This window comes from Aethina tumida, chromosome 2 (genome assembly GCF_024364675.1).
Source record: "Aethina tumida isolate Nest 87 chromosome 2, icAetTumi1.1, whole genome shotgun sequence".
In the NCBI taxonomy this organism is placed as follows: domain Eukaryota; kingdom Metazoa; phylum Arthropoda; class Insecta; order Coleoptera; family Nitidulidae; genus Aethina; species Aethina tumida.
In genome coordinates, this window is record NC_065436.1 from 34,035,272 (window position 1) to 34,056,186 (window position 20,915).

The following is a 20,915-nucleotide window of genomic DNA, read 5'->3' on the forward strand; positions in this document are numbered from 1 at the left end:
CATAAAAATGTTTATGAGTTACGAAATGCGAAATTGCACACATTTTATTCCCCATCTAACACGATCGGCACTTGATAAATTGCAATTTGCCCCCCGTAGTAAAATTAAATCCGCATAATTCCGCACGCCATTAAATCGCTATTGATTTCCTGTTTACTTATATCAATTTTACGGGTTCTCGTTCATTCGTTTACGCCGTTACACTTTCCAAATCTCTTCCGAACCCATAGTCGAGTCAATTTCAAGCGTATCTACACGCCATGTCGGCGGGGTGTTTTATCAAAAAATTTCAATCCGTCCCGCAACAAGAATCTGCGCCCCCATTTTCGGCGGCGGTTGATCCAATCGTCGACGGTGTTATTCGTACGAAACGGGACGCTTTTGGTCGTTCTTGCGTGTTCACGGTTTTGCTTGTTTGAAATTCGCGTCGTAATTGGATTAATTGGATTTCGTATGGCGGTGAGGAGGGGGGGAGTTATTCGAAAAGGACCTTAATCACCGTTTGAATAACGTGAAATATTTTAATGGTGCCCGTAATCCGTGTCGGAATTTGAATGTCTGCAATTACAAGACGAGCTCATTAAAACAATTCACATGTTTGTTGTTTGTGTGTTTTCGAATTATTAATTATTATTATTATTCTGTCGTAATTTGAGGTCGTTTATTAGATGACACGTTGAAAAATGTACGAAACATCTTCGGTTAATTAGTCTTGTGCGGGTGAAGTGTGAAAACATGTCTCCTGTGTAAAATGAAATTTTTTCGACCGAATTAATTTGGACGCCGTCCCAAAACAACACACACACACACACACACACACAATGTTAATTAATGTTAAAGTAGTGTTTGTTTTATTGTTTCTGTCTCATTGAATTACGTTTAATTAGTTCAGTGTTTCCAATTAAAACAATTAAAATTGACCGATGTTCCTTATGTTTTCGTTCATTGATTACGGGCTGAAATTTAATTTGTTTTTGGAGCTACAACCTCGGGATATTAATATGTACATAGAAATTTTATATTGCATGTTGTTAATTAAATTACTCAGATATTTTTTTTAATTATATTTGATACCTATATACCGCATACTTATTATCAAATATTATGAGATATAAAAAATTACCTGTTTTTATTAATTATAAGAACATAAAAATTAATAATGTTAGATTTTTCTGTTCTTTTTATAATTAGTGCTTTAATTAAAATCAACCATTTTGATTTAATCTTTTATTCTTTATTACTTTTCTAGAGTATTATCTTCTTTTATAATGTCTTTATTTTAAACTGTTAAAATTGTCTTATTTTTTATCATTTACAGTTGTTTAATAAATTAGTTAATTATATTTCTCTTAGGCGAATTTTTTCAGAGGTTTCACTTAAAATAAATATTAATTTTTAATAATTGGATATTATTATAATTTAAATAAATATAATTTTGAAAATACCTCTCGGTAATTAAAAATTGTATTCAATTATTTCTTTATTACTTATATTGTAAATTAAATAAATTATTTTGGCTGTTTGCAACGTTCATTTATTTAACTTACTTGACTCTGTTTAAAATAAGTTTTACTTTGGGAATATAAAATAATATTTATTTAATTTATACATAATATATTTTTTTAAATTTGGTATTTATATAAATTTTTACTTTTTAATTTAATTAATTAGTTAGTTGTTTATTTAAAAATTATAAATATACTTAAATTCTTCATATTTTATAAAAAATAATTTTGAAACAGAAATGTTCAGTAAATTCAATATTTGTATTTCACTATAATAATTTATTTCTTATTTATGTTGGGTATTAAAGAAATTTTGTCTGTTTGTAATTTTCATTTACCTAAGTTATTTAATTATTTATTTAGTTATTTATCTAATTAAAATAAGTTTTATTGTGGGTATATTCATTTTTTTTTTTAAATTTGGTATTTACATAAATTTTTAGACTTTTTAATTTGATTACTAAATGTTTTAATTAAAATGAGATTTTTAATTTCTTCTTTATTTTGTTAAGTTAAGTTATTTTACTTGCTTGCAATATTCATTTATTTAACTTATTTGATTCTGTTTAAAATAAACTTTAAACGAAATGGATAAATAAATTAGTAGTTTTGCAAAAGATGTGAATTAATATAAATAATCATATTTTTTAAATTTAATTAATTAATGTTGTATTTAAAAATGAGACTCAAATTCTTTAAATTACAAAAAAACATAACAATTTTGAAATAGAAATTCTCAGTAAGTTCAATATTTGTGTTTAACTAATTTATTTCTTATTTATATTGTAAATTAAAGTTATTTTGTCTGTTTGTGTTTTTTATTTATTTAAATTAGTTGATTCTGTTTAAACTGTAAATAAACAAATAAAATTGGGTATTAATATAAATATTCATTTTTTTTTAATTTAATTTGTTAACATTTTTTTATGTACTCTTTTGATAATTTCAAAATTTTAATTTAAATTATTTTCTTTTAAAAATGTTATGTTTTAAACTAAAGTTAATTTAAAAACAGTTATAATTGTAACATATTTTTGTAATTTGATTTTGTTTAAAACTCTTTTTATTGTGAAAAAGAACAAAAAAGTAATTAACAATAGTAAAATGATCGTATCGATGCAAATTGAAATTAATTTTAGCACTCGCAATTCGAAAAGTACAAGCAACTTTTAATTAGAAAGTTAAATAAGAGGAAAATCGATTCGTTCTGATTGAATTTTCTCGTGAAACCAGAGGCAATATTTCCCGTTACTGATCGAGTTTGTCACAAACGAGGGTTTTTCATCTAATCGAATGCCGACTACTGAGTACCGGTCGCAACAAGTTAAAATGAACCGAAATCGAATCACTGAATTAAATATGTCCTCTAGTTACAACTTAGCATTTCTGTTTTATTGTTGGTCGGTAAAATAAGGAGCGAAATCAAAGAAGGGAAAATGGGAATCAGTAAGGATTTATGGAGAGCACAATTGTCTGCAATATTGATTTTACATTTGCTGAATGTCTTTGTATCCGATGTGACTTCGTACAATATGAACATTACTATTGACGTTTGCACTTGTCAGAAATCACACAATGCTCTAATCTATGTTTTATGTTGTTCTCTGTTTTCCATTGTCCCTCCTGATGAAATGCACTGTTTCAATAATGTTCGAGCAACATTTTGTTGGGTAATTAACGAGTTCGCAACAGCAGTAAAAGTTTCACAGTTCCGAAAATTATACGTATTACATTTTGGCAGCCTATCGTTTTATAACCCATCAAATGTTTCATTTAAAAGTTATAAAAGTTTATTAATTCTCAAATTTCAGAGTACATATATTAGTTTGAGTTGCAAAAGTGTTTAGGATTTATTGATTTTGTTTTGAAAATTTGTGTTTAAATGTTTTTAGCTAAATAATTTGTGAGTTCAAATGTTTATTTTTAATGTATACATGAATTACTAACAGTTTACTAAACATATTTATATTTAATTTTATGAAATCTATTTCACACACTTATCTTTGAACTTTATTATTTCTAAATTTCAGGAAGAAGCATTAATTATTTAAATTAAGAAAACTGAAAATGATAATAGTTTTTTATGAAAAAAATTGTTATATACCTATTTTTGCCAAAAGTTTATGAAAAATAAATAAAAACGTGTTGATAACGTAATATCTCAATTTTATAAAATTTAACAATTTTTATTAAATTGATTTTTAACGTTTTATTTCATAAAAAATCATAAAATCAATATTTTTTCAAAAAAATCAAAATACTAAAATCAATTTTAAATTTGAAGAACTGATTTTTGAAGTTTTTCTTTGAAATTTTATAAAAAAATTTTTTCAGCAAAAATAGAATAGTAAAATATTAAAAAAAAAGTTCTAAATTTTTGTGAAAAAACTTCAACTTTTTATAAATTTTTGAAAATTTTTTAATTATTCATAAATTATTGAAAATTAATAATAGAGTAACAAAAAATAAAAAAAAAAAAATAAGAATATTTCTTTTTATATTCTATTTATGATGAATTTTCTGAAAAAAATGGGTTAGATTAGGTTAGGTTGGGTTTTCATTTATTTATTTATTTTATTAATTATTCTATTTTCTTTGAACTTTCTGAAAAAAATAGGCATAGAATACGAAAAAATTTTGTTTAGAAAAATGTTCAAATTAAAAATTAATTTTACTCAAGATGTTTTAATCTTTTTCAATTGAGCAAGACAAGTTAATCAGCGCGTAAAAAATATTATAGAATATTTTGAAAGAAAATATATGAAAAGCTATTTATTTTTTGATTTTTTATAATATAAAAACGTGAAACCTCAATTTCATAAAAAATTAAAAAATTAATAAAAAATTACGTTATCGACAAATTTTTGTTTGAAAATGTACTATTTTTGATAAACGTTTTGAAAAAAAAAGTATTCATATTGTATAAAAAAAAAATCATAAAATTTTAAGTAAAAGCCGCAAAAATTTAAATTCTTTCAAATTTAAAATTTATTTTTCTCTAAAAAATCTTAATTTTTTTGCTCGATCAAAACATATTTTTGAATGCGGCGAAGATTAGAATATTTTGAAAAATTATTTATAGGACAATTACCCTGAAAATTTTTATCAATTCACAATTTTCGTAGTACATTTTTAATATATTTTATAAGTTGCTATAATTGTGGCAACAACTATACATCAATATCCAGTTTTTAAAAATAAACTTTAAACTCAGCTTAAAAATAATTAAAAAAAAAATATGATTTAAATAAAACTCGAGAATAAATATAAAAATTTATCAATTATAAAAATTAACATTTTTATTTAGTTCTTTCTCAGGTTAGCTCAAAATTTTCCTTTATAAGTATTTTTTAGTCACATGTAAGTCAGTTAAATTTACTCATAACAAATTTCCATTTTTAGCAAAAAAAGCTTTAAATACTGTACAGGAGAGGACAATAGAGATTTCAAATACCTAATGTGTATATCTTCCAAACCACGTAAGAAAAATTCTATTCTTCATAAATTTCAAAGTCAGCATTAAAACATGTTGAAATTTACCATTAATATTGTCGTATCATAGACAATAATTTCTCGAAATTTTAATACATTTTTGAGTTAAATTTTTTCACAATTGGGTTATTGACACCTCAGGTCTTAAAACACCCGTAACAGCCAAAATCCACCCTGTACTGCTCGTTAGATGCGGCAGGGATTTAAGCATAAAAATTCAGATCTGTCACTGCGAAGGGATAAAAATCGTATTAAACGTCCAATAAATTGTGAGGGAAACAAAACAAAACGGTCGCAACGGATTTAGTTCGTAACTAACGAATGCCTCCGATGATTTATTATGATAATCCTGCGGTTTTATTAAAATCGTGAACCTTACACTATATGGAAATTCGCGTTTGATAAAATAAAACTTTTAACGGCGCTAATGACCACAATCTTGTGCATGAAAAACTGAAATTAGTTATTTGTGCAGTTTCGCATATTTTTTTACAAGTCCAATATAAAATTTAATCCAGCTACGGAGTTGAAATATTCAGTTTTACACGAAAACTCACTCCGGTTTCCGGATCGGTTTACATAAAATTTTAATCCATATCCCGTTTTAGTCTTTCGGGATTTGTCACGGGTAAGTTACACAAAAAACCGGTAACACAGTTATTTCATTTGAAGGGGACAACAACATTTTTATAAGCCCGAGTTAAAAGTAAATAAATTAAATGTATGAATAAATCTTGGTACAATGTCACGGAGGAGAATTTTTTGGGCAAGGTTGAAGAAGACTGGAAAACCTTCACCCAATTTAAAACCGGCCGCGGATCCATTTCCGATCGATATTAACAATTGTTGGTTTTTTTACAGTCTAAATAAATAATGAACGGCAACGTTGTTGTGTTATTTATTTAATGGCCCGAAATTATTCGAACCACTATTGACCTAACGAATTTATTGGATAAAATATATGTGGTGCATAAACAAACGTATAATTTTGTAATTTTTATTTTTTTCCAATTCGATTTACATATTAGCAGTGGGATTAGTTTATCAAAGTAGGAACGTACATTACTGCTAGTGTGTGTTTTTTTTTCAATTTCACAGTGTGATAGTGTTTTATTAAACATATAATTATTTACCCTAATGGAGAGCAATGATAAATGTAAAATGTATTTTTTATTAAAATTTGTGTGTTAATTTTATTGCAAAGGCTAAGGCTTAATTTAACGTGACATTTTACTTTTTAAATTAATTGCCAATCTTAACGTGACCAATACCTAATTTTAGATTAATTATTTGTACGATGACAAAATTAGGCTTTTGACAATTGGCAATTCTCTCCTTGTTCGCAACGCAAATAAGACTGATTGAAGCTAATAAATCTGGTGGAATAGTACCTAAACATATCTTAAAGCCAGAAAAAAATTGAGGACTGCATAGTGGACTAGGAATAGAATTTATTTTGACTACCTATTAAGAGGCTTAATGATCAACGGAACAGTGTATAGCTTGAAAATTGATCAAGTTCATAAAGAATTTAATCAAAGACGAGTTTCTTCAGTAAACAGAAAAGATATTCTGCTTCTTCATGACGACGTAAAACATATTAGAGACTCCAAGGAAGCATTAAATGGTAAAATATTATAAATTTTACCTTATTCACCATATAGTCCAGATGTGTTTCCATGTAACTATTATTTAAGTTTGTTATGTGCAATTTTTTACGTAATAATCTGTTTAATTCTGAAGAGGAAGTTCATGAAAAATTTAATCAATGACGAGTTTCTTTAGTCAACAGAAAAGATGTTCTGCTTCTTAATGACGACGTAAGACATATTAAAGACTCCAAGGAAGCTTTTAATTGTCAAATATTGGAAATTTTACCATATCCACCGGATAGTCCAGATGTGTTTCCATGTGACTATTATTTAAGATTTATGTGCAATTTTTTACGTAATAATCTGTTTAATTCTGAAGAGAAAGTCAAAACTGCTGTCCATATTTTCTTCAGTTCCAACTACTTAGAATTTTCTGTCGAGGCATGAATATGTTTAAAGGAAATTGACAACAATTATATATTTTGCTAAATAATTTTAAAGAGAAAAGAAAATACCCATAAGATCCAATAAAATAATTTTCTTACTTGTTACAATACAAATAACATTTTAATTAATTGTATTGTTACATGCGTCCAAATATGGGTTGATATCTACAATTTTTGCCAGTCTGGTCGATGGATTGAAGTTGATAAACTTGATGAAACAGTACCTAAATATACCTTAAGGCAAGAAAAAATTTGAGGACTATATAGTGGACTGGGAATAGAATTTATATGTTGACTACCTATCAAGAGGCTTAACGATCAATGCAACAGTATAATGCTTGAAAATTGATGAAGTTCATGAAGAATTTAATCAGTGACGAGTTTCTTTAGTCAACAGAAAAGATGTTCTGCTTCTTAATGACGACGTAAGACATATTAGAGACTCCAAGGAAGCTTTTAATTGTCAAATATTGGAAATTTTATCATATCCACCGGATAGTCCAGATGTGTTTCCATGTGACTATTATTTAAGATTTATGTGCAATTTTTTACGTAATAATCTGTTTAATTCTGAAGAGAAAGTCAAAACTGCTGTCCACATTTTCTTCAGTTCCAACTACTTAGAATTTTCTGTCGAGGCATGAATATGTTTAAAGGAAATTGACAACAATTATATATTTTGCTAAATAATTTTAAAGAGAATTAAAAGAAAATACCCATAAGATCCAATAAAATAATTTTCTTACTTGTTACAATACAAATAACATTTTAATTAATTGTATTGTTACATGCGTCTAAAAATGGGTTGATATCTACAATTTTTGCCAGTCTGGTCGATGGATTGAAGTTGATAAACTTGATGAAACAGTACCTAAATATACCTTAAGGCAAGAAAAAATTTGAGGACTATATAGTGGACTGGGAATAGAATTTATATGTTGACTACCTATCAAGAGGCTTAACGATCAATGCAACAGTATAATGCTTGAAAATTGATCAAGTTCATGAAGAATTTAATCAGTGACGAGTTTCTTTAGTCAACAGAAAAGATGTTCTGCTTCTTAATGACGACGTAAGACATATTAGAGACTCCAAGGAAGCTTTTAATTGTCAAATATTGGAAATTTTACCATATCCACCGTATAGTCCAGATGTGTTTCCATGTGACTATTATTTAAGATTTATATGCAATTTTTTACGTAATAATCAGTTTAATTCTGAAGAGGAAGTTAAGACTGCTGCTCATATTTTCTTCAGTTTCAAGAAATTGGAATTTTTTCTCAAGGCATGAATATGTTTAAAGGATGTTGATAATAATGGTGTCCATATTTTGATGAATATAAGTAATTTTAAAGGTAAAAGAAAATACTCGCAAGAGCAAACAAAATATTTTCTCATATTTTGGAACACAAATTTACCCTTTCATTGATTGAGTTGTTACCCGCGACAAAAAATGGATTGATTTTAACAATTCTCTCTGGACTGGACAATAGGTTGAAACTTGTAAACTTAGTGGAATCCAAGAAAGATGTTTACATGTTGATGCAAGAGATCCAACGATCAAAGCAAGTGTCTAATGCTTGAGTTCATATTCAATTGTTTACGTAATAAATGGTTGAAAATTTAAAGAGGAGGTTGATATTTTCTTCAATTCCAATAATTCAGACTTTTTTCTCGAGGCATGAATTTGTTTGTAGTAAAATGAAAATACTGATGACCATATTTTGTCGAATACGAGTAATTTTAAAGAGAAGAGAATACACTCACTCACTGCCAACAAAAAGTGATCATAAAAATGTGAAAACGGTTCGTTAATTCGCAATCAACTCGTCATCAAACAAAACGACCCGAACCGTTTAAAAGCACATTAACGGCGAATGTTCGTCTCCGGTACGGAATACGATTTTTGCACGTAATGATAACGGAGTCGAAACGAAAATTTGATTTACGTTTCCGACAAAAGTTGACATAACACACGGAGAATTGTCTGGTGAAATTTCGGACGGGTTTTCATTACAGTGCCTCCCACTTGTTGTGTTTGATTTATTGGGCCGAGTCTTCTCACTTAAAATTGAACTAGACACGAAGTGGGGCCGTGAATATAAACGAACTTATTAAATTTCTATGTGGCCGCATTTCGACAAGGAAATTGTTTCTGCCGCTTATTGAACTTCCACTCTTTTAACATTCCCGTCCCGGTTTCTTTCGTCCGTGCGACGGGCCACGGTGGGATGGGCGACGGAGAAGAATTGAAAATTTTTATACCGCACGGCAGACGGGACTCGCCCTCGGATACCTTGATGTGGTTGTTTAATTTACAATTATATTCGCTTTCGTAAATTGTCGCCGTCAACTGAGAAATGGCTCGGCCATCAATTATTCGGTCAGGTTCGTGAAATTATATTATTTCGGCGGCCACGTCGATAATGCGAATGTTTCGTGTCAAATTCGAAATTAAATTTACAAGTCAATAAAGGGGAATTGTGATTTTATCAATCGCAATAACAAAAGTATCAATTTGCTAGTCTCAATTTGAGCGACGATGGAAAAATCTATTTATAAAAGTCCTGTTATTAACCATGAACTTTCCATTCATCGACTATTTGAATGAAGCGGATGTGAAATATTATTAATAAATCAAGTTGTATTCAATTTAATTACTATTAAATATTCAATTTGAAACAATTTGCATACGTGGGGAAATTTTTAAGTCTTGATTATTCAAGCATTCATTGGTTTTTAGTTGATTGTCTTTTGAATATGACTTAACATTTTTTTATTCGTTTCTTGTATGTATTTCCAACAATTGGAGTTATGAAAGAATCTCCTATTGTTGAAATAAAAATTGTTCACGGTGAAGTTTAAGGACGGCTTTACTATGTCGATCACATATAAAACATATTATTTCCCAAATAACGCAATGATTCAGTATATAAAAACAAAGTTATAAGCAAAATTACCCAAATTAATAAGGAGTCTAAAATATCCGAAAATGGTGATGATTGCAGGAGTGTTAGAGAAAACGAGGATGAATCATTAGTTGATACCCTAAACAGAGCAAGGACAAATAACCAACCAACATACAATTGTGAATAAACAAATGCTTTTTATATTCACCATTACTATCCATTAACGGACACAATTTTATGTTTAATAAAACACTAAATTACACAGTGAGACTGAAATACACTAGCAGGGAGGTACATTTCTCATTTTTTATTGGTTGTTTTCTCATTAAAACACTCATATTTAACAAAATATGATCTCCATTATTATCAACTTTCTACAAACAAATTCATGCCTCGAAAAAAAATGTGGGTTCTGGTATCTGAAGAAAATATCAATTTTGTACAATGAAAAAAATAAATAATAGTAACATGGAGACACATCTGGACTATATGGTGGATAAGGTAGAACTTCTTATTTGACATTCTGAGGTTTATTTTGAGTCTTTAATGTGATATTTGGTATTATGTAGTTATGAAAAAATAGAACATATTTTCTGTTAACTAAAGAAAGTCGTCTCTGAGCAAATTATTCATAAACATGGTCAATTTGGAAGAAATATACCGTTGCGTTGATCGTTAGGGCTGTTGATAGGGAGTCAGTATATAAAACTCTACTCCCAGTCCACCTTAAAGTCTTGAGTTAAGATATGTTTAGGTACTGTTCCTCCAAATTTATCAGCTTCAACCCATCGTCCAAGATAAAAGAGTCGTTTGCGTTACAAGCGAGGAGAGAATTTCCAATTGACAAACGCCTAATTATGTTATCGTCATTTAATCTTATTTATTTATACAAATCATAAAATTAAAATGAAAATTATTATTGTCATAGATTTGTTATACTCTTGAATTAATAAATTAATCTAAAACATTACGTGTTTAAGGATTAAGAATTCTGTACTTTAGTTACTCTAAATTGTACACTAGGATTGAAATAGACACTACATTTCTTAATTTTTACTGGCTACATTTTCGCACTATTTAACAAAATATGATTATTGTCAACTTCCTACAAATTTATGCCTGTAGTCTGGTAACTGAATAAAACATCAACATGACTTGACTCCTCAGAATTAAACCATTAATTTCATAAAATAATTATAACAAAAATATATAATAATCACATGGAGACATATCTAGGCAATACGATATATAAGCAGAACTTCATATTTAACATTTTGAAGTTTCTTTTGGGTCTTTAATGTGGTATGTGGTCTTTTATATTAACCAAAGAATGTCGTCTCTGAGCAAATTATTCATAAACATGGTTAATTTGGAAGCAATAGACAGTTGTGTTGATAGTTAGGGCTGTTAATAGGTAGTCAGCGAGAATTGTTGAAATCAACATATTTTGAGTTGCATGTAACAATACGATCAATAAAAGACTCATTTGCATTGCAAGCAATTGGAGGGAGAAGTTCCAATTGTCAAATGGTTAATTTTATTATAGTCTCTTAACCTATTAATAAAATCGTGAATCTAAAATGTAAATTATTATTATCATATATTTGTTATATTCTTGAATTAATTATATTTACCTTAAATATTAAGAATTTATCAATTAACAATTAATAAGCCTGTACTGTAGTTTAGCTATTGGTTCAGTCAAGATTGGCAATTAAATTTTAAAAAAATACCATATTGAAAAATACCTTTTTCGACGAAATAACTATACATACAAAATATTTGACATTAAATTTGATTTTTACATCTGATGTTAATCCTTCGATGGACTTATAAATGAATTTTAGTGACAAATTAGAATAGCTAGCATTCTTGTGTAGAAAATTTTGACATTGAAAGAAAGAAAATATAAAGTTTTAGTTTTTTCAATGCTTAACGTGCTCCCGTCACTGTATTTTAAAGAAAAACCAAGAAGAAATAAAAAAATGGCCACTCTTCTTAAGATAAATAATCAAATGTCTTAAATGTACCTTTTATTTGATAATTAATCCTTGTTGAGATTATTTTTTATTTTAACTTTTTTAAGACAAAATTATTAAAGCAAAGTACTCGAGGTGTTTATTTTTAAATTTCTATTTTAATTTTAAGTTTTAGTCCTGGATATATTTTAAGCAAAATATTTTAATTAAATATTTTCGTGATGGAAATTGTTCGTAGAACTGAGCATCGTTTCAATTAAATCTACCCATTTTATAAAAATAAAAACCGCAACTTTTGCCCTGAAACTGACGTCCGCCTGATTTTCCACTTTAAAATTTATCGTTACGTCGTTGCAATTTAATGAAAGCTGGCGAGCGAAAAGTTCACTTCATACAAAAATAACTATTCTTAATTCATTTTCTAAAGTGGTCCCTTAAATCCTGCAACAATGCGAAATAATAATGTCGAGAGTAAGTCCCAGAGTTTAATTTCCACTTTATGTCGGACGTAATTTTTCACCTTGACTGCTAAGTGAACAGTTAAGGCGTTCACTCCGACATTAATTTTAACAAATAAAAATCGAACGGTAATCGGAAAAAGTAATTAAATCCCGAACTTTTTAATTGGGGGCGCCGCTTAATTAATACATAATGAGATGGAAAATTGACAGGTGAATTTGTGACGGGGGACCGTTAGCTTAAGTGTTCGTCACTAGAATTGAATAAATGGGACTATTTGGTAGTAATTACCTTCAGTTCTGTAAATAGCAATTATGAATCGTCGAGTAATTAGAATCTCACGAATTTAAAATTTAGAACCGTTGTTCCCAACATAAAAGAAAAGTTACTTAAAAATTATGTTTATTAATGGCATAAATTTGTACAATCTGTTTTCAGGCACTGCTGTTAGTGATAATTTAGTACAGATTATATTTTTATCAAACCACAAATAATTCCACATCACAAAATTTGTCCATGTAAAAAAGCTAGAAAATATCAAAGACAGATTAATTTTTATAAAGTTTATAAATATCTGTTCAGCCAAATTGAAGTAATAAAATTTTATATTTTCAGTGTTCACCACCACTTTATTTTAAAAGATACAAGTGGATTATTTTAAAAAATATGATAAATGTTCCCAAAATAATTAATCAAATGTCTGAAATAAACCTAATTCGTAAATTGCATAATGTATAATTTACGAATTAGGTTTATTGAAATTTTTATATATGTAAAAACATTAAAAGGTAAACAATTGGTGAAAGTAGTATCTTGCTATCTTCTTTATTACCAGAGATATAAACAAAAATATTGCAGTACCTTCATTATAGATGATACATAGGGTGAATAAGTTATTCATTGGGAGTATATGTAAACATTCTATATGGAGTCATTATCAGTGCTCTTAAATTTTACACTTTGTGTTTGTTATTTACATTTAATTTTGTTTATCTTAAAATATCAATAACTTTGTTATTTTCAACGGAACACCATGCAAGTTTTAGCATAAATAAATTGAATATTAAAAAATGTTTCTATTTATATAAATATTTATACAAAAAATGAATATTAACATGCTAAATCACGTATAGTCCTCTATTGAAAATAAAGTTGTTGTTTTGTTATAAAATGCACAAAATTAAACATAAATATATTGCATCAATTTTATAAATACTATTAAAAGAATAGTTCCTGGTTAATATGTATACCAATAAACTTTCCAGTATCAAAATTAGAGGCTTCATAGACATTTTAGTTAGATCATGAACCTGTCAAAAGTTTTGGAAAAAAATTAATACCTTACACTTAATTGAATATAGGTATGAAAAAAGGTAGTCATTTTATTTGCAATTTCATGTAAAATATAAATGTCTAAAAATCTACAGTGTGTCCCATTGAAAGCAACAAAGTTAATATTCTTATTTAAGGAGACACCGAATATAAAAATTTGATTAAAATAAAGTAGAAAACTAGATCAAGTTATAAATGCTATAAAATAAAAACTCAATATCTTTTTCTGGTCTCCATAAACTTGTAATGAATAAGTTTGATGAATCACCCTGTATAACACCTAAACTAATTGATATGATAATAATTCTAAGTCGATTTATCAGGAATTTGTGTCACTAAATAAACTACAAAGTAGTGGTACAAAAAATATTATTTTTAAAAGTAACCATGAAAAAAGCGTGTAAAATATTTTTAACTTTCTAAGATGAGGCTGAGGCTGACAACTCTTTCTCTGTATAATTTACGAATTAAAATTTTTATATATGTAAAATTCATTTGAAATATAAAAAAAAATAATTTCTTTGCTGTCAAAAAGTTATAAAATGTAGAATATTAAGCAAGACTTCTTTTATGATTAGATTTATTGTGTTAGGTTTAGTCAAAGTGGAGTTATACTCTTCAATGTTTAAGGCGTTACCTCCACTTTATTTAAAGACACATAATAAAAAGATTATAATTAAAAAATGGTGGAGTACTAATAATTAATGTTTTCATTTACACAAAAATTATAATTTAATTGGAATTTTCGAAAAAAAAATAATATTTTTAGTAGCTGATGTCAAAAAGTTAAAAATTTCTATAAAATATAGAAGACTAAGCGACTCTTCTTTTAAGTATTATATTTATTGTGTTCAGTTGAGCCAAACTGACGTTACCTACTTCAATGTTTAAAACGTTACCACCACTTTATTTAAAGACACACAGCAAAAAGATTATAATAAAAACAATATTGGAGTATTAATAATGTTTCCTTATAGAATGATTATCCAAAAACTTTTATCATATCATCTATCATGAAGGAAATACAAAATATTTTATATATTTGTGTTTATATTTCTTGTAATAAAGTAGATAGCAAGCACTAATTTCATTGTTTTTTTACCTTCTAATGTTTTTACTCATAAAAAATTTCAATTCATTTCAAATTTTCGAAAAAAAAATTATCTCTAGTAACTGATGTCAAAAAATTAAAAGTTTCTATAAAATGTAGAAGATAGAGCAATTCTTCTTTTATGTATTTATGTTAACACCTCTTTATTTAAAGACAGTCAGCAAAAAAATTATAAGAGAAAATGACTAATATTCTTAAGATAAATAATCAGTTGTCTTAAATGCACCTTTAATTGGTAAATTAGAAGGAAAATGAATTTAGGAGTCTTAGACCACACAAACGTCATCTTAAAAATATTTTCTAAGCCAAGCCGATGTCTTGATACACAAACCTTTTTCCATATAAGTAATTCAAGAATAAATCTAAATTAACTATGTAATTAAAATCTTACAAATTAATAATAAGATTTAGAATCGTCTCCAAAACAAAAATGATCCAAATTCTCCTTAAGAAAAATTAATTAGAATTTGTATTTATTAATGAGATTTGTGCAAATTAAGACAATATGTAATGAAATTATTTAAATGAGTTAAAATATTTTTATTAATTCAATTTGATGTTAATTTTCAAAATGCGTAATCATAAATTAACACATAACAATCTCAGTAAAATATATTTTAATATGCAAATTGTTTAAATACACAAATGCAGTTTGCCTTCATTTGCGTGTTCAATCATCTAAGATGTTTAACTAATTAGTCCACAGGTAAACACCGCATCAGCGTAAATTCCTGATCGTGTAAACCTGATTATCATCTGCCAATCTTGAAAGTACAAATAAAACATACGAGTTAAAATGTTGCCCGTCGGTTGATGATGTGTAAATTATGTGTAAAGAGAGTATAATACAGTTTTGCACGAAAGCAGTGAGTCAGAGATCCAATATTTGGAACGGTGAATTAGTTATTTGCGGGTATGTGCAAACAAACCACTTCTATGTGAATTAGCAATCACAGAGTCGGGGCCAACTTTACACAAAGTTGCGCTCATTAATAAACAGTCCACGAATAATATTTTTTTCTAGCTGATTTACATAATGTTAATTTATTTTTATTTAAATAAATATTCGTCAAGGTTTTCATGTAATTGTGAAATTTTATCGGCAGCATCAAGGACCGCAAAAATTGCTCAGGAAGAAACAAGAAACACTGACCCAATTTTGAAAAGGAACGGAACCATTTTCAAGCATCGCGGAAGTGGACAAAAAAAAACAAAATAAAACTTAACGGTACATGAGTGTAAACTGCGAACGGTTTTCCTTGAGTTCACGTCTAATAAATTTTTAAACTCGTCCAGTTTTAAGTAACTACTTTGCAACTTCAACGAGGGAATATTTTTAGCATACGGTTCTGTATTTATTTAAAGTAGTCGTTTTATTTGTTACACTAATAGTTTAGTTATTTATTATTTCAGCAATGGAAGGCTACACCGCCACGAAAGCTCGGATTTTGAAGTTAGACAGGTTTATAAAACAATTCGTCAAAACTAAATTGATGCATCTATTCAAGCCACATTTAATAACCAAGATTGATGGTGTCTTGTTTGATACCAATTTTAAGACTGTGACATAATATGGCGATTACTTCAATGTGTTTATCCTAGACGAAATGGTCTACTTTAATTAAAATCACATTAAATTACTACACTAGCTATTTTTATTCATCAACTATATTCTAATTATTTTAAATTTTCCTCATTTTTTAAAGACAGTTCTATAATAAAAAAATGATAATTCTAAAAAATATAAAGCATTCGTCTTTTAAGCTGAAAAGGTTAAAGGTTAACCTTGAGAATTCTGTGGAAAAGATGAATTTTACTTTAAAAATAATTATAAACTGTACATTAAAAGAGATTAATCGATGATTAAATTAAAAGGTTTATTCAAAATTTAGTGTTTTACAATTAGAATAGTTCATTTTCAAAAAATTTTGATTTAGAATTAGAATTAGAATAGTTAATTTTCAAAAAATTTTGATTTATAATTAGAATTAGAATAGTTAATTTTCAAAAAAATTTGATTTAGAATTAGAATTAGAATAGTTAATTTTCAAAAAATTTTGATTTCCATTTAAGTTTAATTACTATAAATTTTTATTTCCAAATTCCTAAAAGTGAAAGTAGTAATGTGGAAGCAAATATTTATATTTTCAAATTTGTTTTCACTACTAAGACCTTTTTGGAAATATTAGATTAAACAATAAAATACAAAATATTAATAATTTATTATAATTCAATTAAAGTCGAGATTCAGTAACAACTACATCGAGGAATCATTTTCAGCATAAGTTTCTGTATATATTTAAAAATAGTTGTTTTGTTTGATATGTGAGTATCAAAATTAATTTATTATGTCAAGACTCAATTTTTGAAACTGTTTATTTGAAAGATTTTATAAAACAATTCGTCAAAACAAATTTGATGGGACTATTCAAGGCAAATAATTTTAATAGCCAAGATTTATGGAGCGATGTTTGCCACCAATTTAAAGATTATGACATAATAGTACGATTAGCTCAATATGTTTAATCATGACGAAAGTGTTCAAGTTAAATAAAATTGTCTTCAATTAATTAATTGCGGTTGATTTAGGGTCTTTATGTTAGATAATATTTAATTATTTGTTTAATTAAAAGCAAATTAAGTAAAAATTAGACTACAAACAAATTCATAGTACAACCAACATAAAATTAACTGACTAACTAATAAATTGTCTTCATTAAAAAACGAAAACATAAGTTCGAAATACAAAGCAATTTAATAATATTCATAAAAAAAAAAACTGTAAAAAAATGTCACCTATTATTAATTAAAAAAAGACACAAATCATTATTTAATTTTATTTATTTGAACAATTTTATTATGATAATATAGTGAAATTAAATATAATCCACAATTAATTTAACTATAATTTAAATTAAAAATTAAAATTTAATTAACAAATCAAAAATAGAATATTGTAAAAACATTTGTTTCTTTTTTTCCTTTTTATTCCTAAGAAATTTAACGAAATAAGAAGTGAATTTTCTTAAATTCTATTATTAAATTTCAATAAAGACAAGTAATTATATTTTATTTTTTAATAAGTAATTAATTCATTGCCTTTTTTTATTATGAAGAAAAAATTATAATTTTTTGGAAATAAAGTATTTGGCCAATAACTGAAAAAATTTAAATCAAGAAAATCTGAAAAGTGAATGAATTTTTATTATTTAATTTTAGTAATAAAATAATGTGTTATGTTATAGTACAGGGGTGGCCAAGCTCTCTGATAGTCATAGCCAAAGCCCAAAGGTATGCAAAAAAGGTATTAAAAAAATTTGTTTACAGATATTATATTTATGGAAAACATTTAAATAAAGGTACAAAATATATGCATTGAATTTAACACATTTACTTCATTTCTCTTGATAATTCTGGAATGAAAAGGGAACTCGGTTTCATTTATCGAGTGCCACAAATAATCCTCCAAAGAGCCTCATGTGGCTCGCGAGCCGCAGATTGGCCACCCCTGTTATAGTATATTACAATTTTTACAGTAAACTAAAAATTTATAATTTTTTAATAAATGAAAAGTAAATTTTTGGAATTTAAAAAAGAATAACTGAAAAGTTTCTGCTTTTTATTATTAAATTACAGTAATAATAATAATATTACTTTAAATAAAAAAAATTAAATTAAAAATAAAGATTTTTAAAAATTAAATAAATAATTCAAAAGTATTTGGCTATAAATTTTTTTTATTTCAACAATTTTTATAATAATTTAAAATATTTAAAACAATATAAAGTCCATGAATTTTTATTATTAAATTTCAGTTAAAAAAATAATGCCTTATATATAAAATTAAAATAGTATATAACAGTTTTTAGTTTAATTTATTAATAAATAAAATAAATTAAATAAAAAATTTAAATTAAATTTATTTGTTAATAAACAATAACAATATTTGTAATAATAAATGATTGAAAAGTAAAATATAATTAATAAATTAGAAAAAAATAAAAAAAATTTACAAATTTTTGGAATTTATCCATTAATATTTTTATTTCAACGATTTTTATAATTAATTAAGGAATTTAAAACAATAATAACTGAAAATGTTTTGCTTTTTATTATTAAATTACAATGAAAATAATATTGTTAAATAAAAAATTAAAAATAAAAATAAAGATTTTTTTAAATTTTAATAAATAATTCAAAAGTAAAGTATGTGAAATTTTTTTATTTCAACATTTTTTATAATAAGTTACGTAATTTAAAACAAGAGAATCTGAAAATTTTATGCTTTTTCTTTATTAAATTTTAGTGAGAAAATATATTTTTTAATAAAAAATTAAAATAAACATAGCATATAACAATTTTTAGTTTAAACAAAAGATTTCTAATTTTTTAATTTATGATTGAAAAGTAAAATATAATTAATATATCAAAAAGAAAATTAAATTAGTTAATTATCTTTTTTTTTCTTTTTATTATGAAGAAAATTTTATAAATATTTGGGACTAATGCATACATTGATTATAAAACAAGAAATTAAAAAAAATCTGATTTATTATTTAAAAAAAATGATAAAATTAATAAATGAAGAACAAAACAAAAAAAAAATTAAAAATTTTTTACAATGAAAAAGTAAATACAACAATATATAATTAAAATATAATTAATAAGTCAAAATATAATAAAAACAATTTGTTCCTATTTTTTTTTAATATTTTGGAAATTTAGGCATATAAATTTATTTTCTTTGTAATAATTTATAAGGCTTTTAAAATAAGGAAACTGAAAATATGTATTTATTAATAGGTATTATCTTTGTCAAATTTTATTAATACTATTAGGTTTTTTTTTTATAAATTAGAATTTGGCTCAAAAACTATCTTTTATTTCGGGTATTCGTACGTAGAAAAAAGAGAAAAACGCGTGTTACATTTTTAGCACCAGCAAAAGAGCCAACCTTGAAATCGTAACTACTAATTTAACAATACTGAAATAATACATACATACAAACGTACTTTTATCAATAACGTTCCTATTTTTGCATAGATAAAATACAGCTTAAACACGTACGTTGTTTCCTGTTTTATTAAAATCGCCGATTCGAAACACTTGCTAATAATTTATTATTGGAGCGTAACTGTGTTTATGTTACGGAGTATTTTAAGGTTCCAGCGGTTAAATGTAAACACAGATCCGGTTGATCAATGAAAAATCGCAACAAGTTTTTAGAAAAACGAGAGTACTACTGCATTTTTGTGATCGGCCTTCCTGGTCATCAAACAGACAATTGTTTACCACTATCGATTCGTGCAGGTCGGGGAAAACGGCAATGAATGGGCAGGTAGGCATTGTTTGATGAACGGAAGAAACGAAAATCAATTTTGTTAATTTTCGGATGTTGTGCGTGAGAGGGGGCTTGAACGGTCACCGGCCGTAAGGACTTACCAGATAAAATCTTTGCAGTGCGAGCAGAACGTCGGCTGCTTAAAGAATCTGGGTATGAATCGGTGGTCTTTGATGTTGTAGACGTTCTTCTTCTTGAGCGCACCCTTCCGTCCGCGTAAACGCAACCCGAACTTGGTGTTTATGTCGCACCCCTCGTCGTTCAGCTCGTCCTCTGCCATTGTTTTATTATTTATTTATTTTTTATTTGTTCTCGTAGAGTACGCAACGTTCAGACCGACATACGACGTACGTACGACCGATGCACGACTACGGAACACCGTCAAATGTCAATATATTCAGGTATCTCTCGGACAGCGGTATATTTAGGTGCAACAGATGTGACTGCGCTATCGTCGCAACGGCATGGCGACTCTCTCTACTGCCGGTGTTGGACAAAGAAGGCGGATGTGTGCGGTAGCGGCGGCTCGCGCAAACGCACCGAGCCACCGGCGTTACGAAAATGGGGGAGAGAAACGGGAGCGGGAGTGGGAGAACAGGGAGAGCGGCGCGGCGGTGGCGGCGGCGGCGGCGGCGGAATCGGGGACCCGGGCTCACGCTCTACCCCACACGCTCTCGCCCCCGTTGTTCGGCCGACGCGACGTTTTGTTCCCGCACTCGCGACGGACGCGTCGACGACGCTCTCTTCCC

At 27.3% G+C, this 20,915-nt stretch overlaps 1 protein-coding gene across 1 annotated transcript in view; it reads right to left on the reverse strand.

Annotated features, from left to right (window-relative positions):
* Positions 1 to 20,617, reverse strand: part of LOC109600937 (protein kinase C, brain isozyme) — a 45,815-nt gene extending 25,198 nt beyond the window's left edge. The window contains exon 1 of the mRNA XM_020017131.2: positions 20,268 to 20,617. Coding sequence (XP_019872690.1) covers positions 20,268 to 20,446 — 179 coding nt within the window. The 5' untranslated portion in view covers positions 20,447 to 20,617. The remainder of the gene's footprint in view (positions 1 to 20,267) is intronic.
* Between the last annotated feature and the right edge of the window lie 298 nt (positions 20,618 to 20,915).